The following is a 7,596-nucleotide window of genomic DNA, read 5'->3' as shown; positions in this document are numbered from 1 at the left end:
GTCTCATATGTCCACTTTGAAAGGTGAACCAATCAGAGTGTAGGCTTTTACAAGAATGACGTCACGGCAAACTATTTATACACGGCAATCCCCCCCTCCCCACACAAATCGTTTTCAGCGGTCACCGGCGACAACAAGCCACAGCGATCACTTCAGCTACCGACGTCCTAAAGGTAAATATCATAACCGTCGGTTCTAGATATAATGTACGTAAAGTCGTTGTTTTACTGTGATATATATCCGAGGATAAAGTTTCTGTTTCAGACGTTGTTTGACTAACGTGTCGACCTGCTAACATTAGCGTTAGCTAAAAATAGAACAATGGAGTCTACCGTTGACGTTTCTCGTCAAACGTCACTGTTGGGTCGCTAAAGTGAAACCATAAACAAGTTTAAGATTAACTGGAGTCACTGTCGAGTGTCATATCGGCTTTTTATACAACGAGGAGCCATTAAAGCTGAGCTAATCATATGTAAGCTAATGTTGCTTGAGCGGAATCGAGGCAATGTCGCTTGAGGGTGAAATGAGAAGCTGTAAAAATGGCGAAGTCGAAAAGCTCAACTGAAGGCTGGGACGGACGGACGGACGGACGGGTCAGACACCGGCTGGTTTGACGACACTGTCTCTGTCTGGTTGCAGTGGGCCTCTGAGTTTGTTTAATGGTTGCTGTCAGTAGTCATGGCGCCATTTACCACTTGTACTAACGTTAAAGCTGCTCCACACTGAGTGGTTTAATGGTGACTTGTATTGTGCCGTAGACTGTCGGTGTGGTAGCGTTGATGGAGCAAACCCGGCGCCTCCCAGTGGTTTAACCGGGGGGAGGGGCGCTGTGAGGGGGCTAGGCTAGGTTAGCATAGGAGCTCGGAAAGTAATACCGCGACCGTACGGAGGAGTTCTGATAGTTTGGGGTTTGGACATAAACCAGTTGGATTTTAATCGGTTCCTTTACTGTATTCAGAAAGTACGAGATGGCCCGTACCAAGCAGACTGCCCGTAAATCTACCGGAGGAAAGGCGCCAAGGAAGCAGCTCGCTACCAAGGCAGCCAGAAAGAGCGCCCCGTCCACGGGAGGAGTGAAGAAGCCCCATCGTTACAGGTGTGTGTGTGTGGTACTTATATTTATAAACAATAGGTCATCGGTGTCACACTCCTTCATTGTTCTGTTACTGTGTGTGGCTAACACTGTTTGTTGTCGTCTAGGCCCGGTACCGTGGCTCTGAGGGAGATCCGCCGCTACCAGAAGTCCACCGAGCTGCTGATCCGCAAGCTGCCCTTCCAGCGTCTGGTGAGAGAAATTGCCCAGGACTTCAAGACCGATCTGCGTTTCCAGAGTGCTGCCATTGGCGCCCTTCAGGTAAATGAGACAGGAAATTAATAAACTCCTGTAGCGTTGCTGTACTTGTGGAGTGGTTTCTGCCAACCTCATGTATGTTTCTGTTCTCTTGTCAGGAGGCCAGTGAGGCTTACCTGGTCGGCCTGTTTGAGGACACCAACCTGTGCGCCATCCACGCAAAACGCGTCACCATCATGCCCAAAGACATCCAGCTGGCTCGTAGGATAAGGGGAGAGAGGGCCTAAGCAGCTGGTGACAGTGTTGCCATGACAAATGATCCTATTTATCACACTTAACCATCTTTGTGGACATTTTTATTTCTTGGGTATTTTTATAAGTTTACTTTTTGAATTTTGTATTGTATTTTAGACTGGGACAATATCAATCATTCCACAAGACTGGGTAAACTTAAGGTAGTTGGAAATGTTGTGCAGTAGGACTGTCTGCCTATCCCATCATGGGTCATTATGTTACAGCCATCATACCACCCTTCAGGTTCTGTGTGGGTATCAGGCTCTCCAAGGATGGTGTTATCTTTTCAAGGATGACTTCTTCACATCTTCCATGGGGTCTGGGGTTTCTCAACCCACCTAACATTTACCACAAAATGCCAGCATGTTGTGCTCAACAGGTCTCACTGCGGTGTCATGGGCATCGGCTACAACAGTTGATGCTATGCGCTCAGTGGCATGGAGCATGGCAGACCCCACCTGTATTTTTCTGGACTGCTTTTTACATGTTTTTCAACATAAATCTTGGCAGCTACATTTAATACTATTTATGAAAATGTTGTCACATGTCTTTCTATTAAAGGTCTTTATGAGTAGAAAACTGTGTGTTGTGGTATTCAGGAAGTAATGCAGTATATGATTTGACACATTTTACATTTATTTACAACACATAAAACAAGAGTTGACCACTGTTGGGGAATTGTCATACAAACCACTCCGTATGCTTGAAACCAGTAGCTGTAAGAAAAAGAACAAGCTCTCTGTTAAGATGAAAAGAATAATGGCTGGGTTATGTAACACTCAAATCTGCTATTCCTCACCAATACGGCAGACGATCTCTTCACACTCCTTGATGCTGCTGGCTCTGAGCGCCACACAGCAGAAGCCTGTGGACTGAGGGGTTTCTGGGGAGTCTCTGTGAAAACAGCCAATCATATGCTTGGATGACATATGGGTCCAGCCAATGACAACAGAGCTGTATTGTTTTGGGTATTGCGTCACCACATGTCAAAGGAGGGGAGTGGCCTGAATTAGCAAGTGTGTGTGTGAAAACTCTTGGTTACTTGGTGTCTGCTGCAAAATCAGTGGCATGATTTGGTGTATATGTGTATACTTACGCCACACAGAATGCAAATACTGTGTAATCTGGTCGACCAAATCTCCCTACGCATGAAATCTCTGGATAGTGATGCTCAAAGAGCTCCTGAGGAAACAGACAACCAATGTGTCATTGGCCATTATCAAACAATAGTAAAGAGGGGTTTCACCACCAGCTAATGCTTCTGAGATCACAACTTACCACTTTACTGCTTCTGTCTGTGCATGTCAAATGTGTTTCCTTCATATCTAAAAGCACCTCCTGTGGGACAACACATACCGAGTGAGCACATGGAGGTACTGATAAGTGTTTTGCCGACCTTGACAAAAACATCCATGTGATAGGGGAGTGGTTGTATTACCTGGCTAGGCAGGTTTTTCTGCAACACTTGTGGGATGGCTTGCTGCAGCACCTCTTTGCCCCCAAACTAAGAAAATATAAGACCGGATAAGAGACCAGAACATGTACTGTATAAACAAAGATTTAACATATATTGAATTGTAGAGCAATTATTTACCATTCCAATGTTTGTTTTTCCCAAGAACTGCACTATGTACACAATCCTGTTGAGCAGAGGTAAGTCAGTGTCTTAATGTCAAGAGTACACTTGGGGTGTCGCTTAAATCATCTTTAAGGATTTGGTAACCAACTTGCCTTCCCTCTTTGAGACACTGTGATGGAGAGTTTCTCTGGTCCTTGGTGGCTGACTGCTGGGACGGAGCGGGACCAAGCTGCAGGGTGGGGTTCTCCATCCTCAGGTCCCGCAGGAGTTTGATAAGGGGCCGATAAACTGTTCCATCCTGAGCCCTCCATCGCAGGACGCTGATGGACAAGGGGCAGCCCTTCAGCCGAGACAGAACCACACCTGCCTTAAAAAAATACAGAAAATGAGTTGTAACTACTGTGTGCAACAACTTCAAAGGCTTGTACAGGATCAAACGTAAAAAATGTTAAGAGTGGCATGGGTTTTAACTATGCAAACACTTTAGGGTTTGTCAAGGGTGTGACTAGTTTCTAATGGGTTGAATGTGAGCTATGTCCCTAAAGAACATCATTATGTGTGTGTACACTGCAGTTCATCAGAAGACCTTAATTGGTTTTCTGCATAGAACTTCTGTACTAACAGCTGCTGTGAAACCCCAGAGCTCAGGGACTCATGGTTTGGGGTTGTCCATATATATTGTTAAATGCTTTTCAGAAAATATATTAATTTTTAATATAAATATAAATATAAAATAAATTAAATATTTTATTTAAAAAAACATTAAAACAGGCAATTTAAAAATTATAATTCAAAAACCACTTCCTCGCTGTTAATATTCCTCACTTGTATCTTCAAGTGGGATCATGTTTACCATGTAAACAACAAGAGTCACTCACAGTCAGTTTTTCAGTGTGATTAGAGTTTAAGTTGTCCCACCCTAACTGGTGCCACTAAACTGTGCGCTAACAAGGAAATCGGGGAGATGTTTATCAAGAAGTCCGTACCAGAGTTATTATAGTTAGTTATTATTAGTTGAAATTTTATTCTTATATTTTTTTAATTTCAGCATTGGTTTTAGTTTTGTAAATTATAATATGGAGGGTATTGAGGAAATTGACAACAGAGAGGTAGACATCCCAGTCAATAAACATACGCACCACCGCATGCTTGTGTTACCAAATTTGACCAAATTGACATAGACTAAAACTTGGGACCTTTCCTGTATAGTTTTGTTTTATTTTAGTTAGTTTTGTAAGCACACAATATTGTTTGAGTTGTTTTTTTTTTCTCCTGAAGTCTAGTTTTTGTTTTTATTTCAGTTAACTAAAATGTTTTTAGTTTATAACCATGTTCTGTACACATCAACGTAGTTCCGAGAAGACATCTAATCAGGCAATAAGAAAACACCTCAAAAAGACCCACCAGAGTAAATAGTTTTCATTTATACGAGCTACACTGCGGTGACCCAGAGAAAGAGATAATGTCAATGGGTGTCACTGGTAATTACTTTAATATAAACACTGTATGTTTGAGGATACCTGTCCATTCTTGGAATTTCTCAGCGAGGTGCCGTTGATCTCATCAATAATGTCGCCGGGGCAGATAAACCTGTCGACGTGAGCCTGACTACCAGGCATCAGGTCGAGGACGAAGACGCGGCCACTGAGATACCTGAGATACAGAAAGAGATGCAGGTTGGGCAGATCCATTTATGAGTAAATATACTTGATTACTAAGTACTGTTGAGTATTTTGTAAAGGAAGATACAAACCTCAACACCATCCCTACCTCCCGACAGGGCACTACTTCATATATCTCACACACCTGGAAACATATACAATTAACAGGGATTTTTCCATGCATTTCCAGGGATCTTAAAGTTCCCATGGACACTAAAACCATAATAATATTGCTGTACGTTACGAAACAGTAATCATGATTTTTTTTTTACCGGTAGGAGCCAGCTCTCATCCAGAAAACTGCAATTCTGTGTAAAGAAACTAGAGGTGGTTATTATTGTAGAGTCCTTTGATTTCATAGTCAAGGTTATATTTGAGAGGGAATTCCATTATAATATATAATAAAAATTGAAAATGGATTGACAGCACATTTGCAGTTTTTAAATTGTATATACAAAGAAGTTGCTCTGACCTCCATGTCCAGTTTAAACTCCATGTGAGAGAGGACCAGCAGCAGCGACATGAAAGGCTCTGGAAGAGTGAGAACACTGCTGTTGATGTTTGACACTGATTGGCCGCGATGACAAGAACTTCCTCATCTTTTCTCAGCTTTTAGTGGAAACAATCAGATATAGTTAAAGGCTCACCCACAAATTCCTCATTCCTGAGGATTGACGCTGCTGGACTGTACCACTGGAAGGGAGAGAAACAGAATGAGTTGAGGCTGTTTTACAGGAACAGGCACAGATGGTGCTGAACATTTGGCATTATAAAAAAATATTTCTTGTCCATGTATCTGACCTCCAAGACTCTGGGTGTGTGTAGCAGGTGTGTGATGAACTGTGGCAGAGCCTTGCGGCTGAGGGCCAGTCTGAGCAGGTAGCGGCCTCGGCCCTGAGCTGAGAGCAGCTTCCTGCAAACTCTGGTCTGCTCCACCACCAAGGACAGGGCAGACAGCCTACATATCAGCAGGAACATCAGGTATAACAAGCCTTTAGCAATAGCACTATTTCTATTATAGTCATTTATTTTACAGTGTACAGTTCTAAATGTGGTTTATGTCACACTAACTGTCAGTTGATATAAGCAGGACGTTGTTACCTGCCACAGGCATCTTGGTGGGTAAGCTGTTCAAAACACTGCCAGTAGTCTCTGTGTACCAGACTGATAACTGGCTCTGCAGGGAGAGCAAACACACTCACTCCATACTGCAGAAATATATTTCACATGTGCTTCACATGATTTAGTATCAAGATACTCAAAATAAATCAAATACTACCCCCGAATATTGATTTTTACACAACAATACTTTCAACTGGAGTACAAACTGACAGCCCAACATATGTAGACGTTAAAGCCCAGTATAAAAGCTTACAATACGGCAATTTGTTTTCATTGTAAAAGAACCCTGCGTTTTCACAAATGTTTTATTTTTTCAGCGGAAGCTAATATTATATTATTGTATTGTTACTGACGTTGGAGCCCCTTCCTGAGGACCAGCTCCAGAAGCTCACAGCAGGAGGCGAGGTGAGGGTTGGTGTCTGACACCATCCCTCCATCTGACTGCAGGTGGAGGACACATACTGGGAGGAGAAAAACACGCATTTGACAGTGGCCAAAAATATACACATTTTTAATGCAACCTGCGTAATCATCGCCATTTCACACATCAACGCTATTACAGATAAGACAGCGCAGACGATCAACGGTCTGGCAGGTGTTGTTTAGAGAGTGAAAATAATGCTTTTGTCTGCAACAGAAATTAAACTCAAATGATTAACACAGCCGTTTGTTTTGGCCAGAAGGCGCGTGAAACTGCACGAAGCAATCGGCTGCCTCTGAAGCTGAAATTATTATCAAAAGCACATTTGCATCACGCATTTATAATGGCTCCTTACCTTTGAGGGTGCCGAGCAGAGGGTCCTTCGGTGCCATGTTGAGGGAGCAGCTGTGATCTGAGGCTGTCGTTCACAACAGACTCCAGCCTCCTGTCATTTAAGCACGGCGACACTTCCGTGTATCCTACCTAACATACCGAGACACCCTCCCATTCCACAGTACCTGCCCTGGACACACAGACAGACACACACACACACACACACACACAGACAGAGAGACAGAGAGGGGGACTGCTGGATGAAACAATGTGAGTCAGTGTGCCTTTGAAACAATGCTAAGGATAAAATGATTCAACACAAACCGCGAATGTGGGGAAAACTCGAGATATGAAGTGTTTATTGTCTGTGGTGACATCTGCTGTTCATAAACACGGCCGTTATGCTATGCTGCAGAGAAATATTTCATGTTTAAAATAACCCAAGGGTTGTTGTAAGAGTTTTTTTTCATCTAAAAATGTTATGTTAAACACCACTAAATCTTTACAGCTAATGTAAAATAATGATATATGATAAAACATTACCCCATTCATATAGTTTTAGTTAACTAACCCAGTTGGATAAATATTAGCACTGGATAGATATTGAATACAGTCTAACAGCGCTTTAAAGCCGCTACTATGGGCTTGTAACGCTGTCTAGTTCAATAAGATGAACCAAAAGCAATATATAAGACTACGACGGAGTATTAGGGCCATACTATGAGAAAAAAATATTTTTTGGGGGAAATTACGAGAATAAAGTCGTAATATTAGGTCTACGAGAATAAAGTCGTAATATTATGAGAATAAAGTAATAATATTACGAGAATAAAGTCGTAATATTATGAGAATAAAGTCGTAATATTATGAGAATAAAGTCATAATATTATGAGAA

The 7,596-nt window shown here is 42.3% G+C and overlaps 2 protein-coding genes across 2 annotated transcripts; one reads left to right on the top strand and one right to left on the bottom strand.

Annotated features, from left to right (window-relative positions):
- The first annotated feature begins 42 nt into the window (after positions 1–42).
- LOC118327567 (histone H3.3A) lies at positions 43–2,164 on the top strand. The gene is made up of 4 exons (XM_035660982.1): positions 43–173; positions 959–1,096; positions 1,201–1,354; positions 1,450–2,164. The coding sequence occupies exons 2-4, from the start codon at positions 969–971 to the stop codon at positions 1,576–1,578; spliced, it is 411 nt and encodes a 136-aa protein (XP_035516875.1). The 5' UTR covers positions 43–173; positions 959–968; the 3' UTR covers positions 1,579–2,164.
- si:ch211-250n8.1 lies at positions 1,645–6,877 on the bottom strand. The gene is made up of 16 exons (XM_035670280.1): positions 6,724–6,877; positions 6,301–6,408; positions 5,927–6,002; positions 5,627–5,783; positions 5,473–5,518; positions 5,298–5,356; positions 5,098–5,133; positions 4,918–4,970; positions 4,685–4,817; positions 3,317–3,531; positions 3,180–3,225; positions 3,024–3,089; positions 2,864–2,923; positions 2,682–2,767; positions 2,385–2,479; positions 1,645–2,301 (listed from the first exon to the last, which is right to left on the bottom strand). The coding sequence occupies exons 1-16, from the start codon at positions 6,758–6,760 to the stop codon at positions 2,267–2,269; spliced, it is 1,308 nt and encodes a 435-aa protein (XP_035526173.1). The 5' UTR covers positions 6,761–6,877; the 3' UTR covers positions 1,645–2,266.
- Positions 6,878–7,596: the final 719 nt, after the last annotated feature.

Source organism: Morone saxatilis, unplaced genomic scaffold (genome assembly GCF_004916995.1).
Source record: "Morone saxatilis isolate NCDOM2014 unplaced genomic scaffold, NCSU_SB_2.0 Contig1, whole genome shotgun sequence".
Lineage (NCBI taxonomy): Eukaryota > Metazoa > Chordata > Actinopteri > Moronidae > Morone > Morone saxatilis.
Note: the sequence above shows the minus strand (reverse complement) of the source record. Positions and strands in the feature narration are given on the sequence as shown.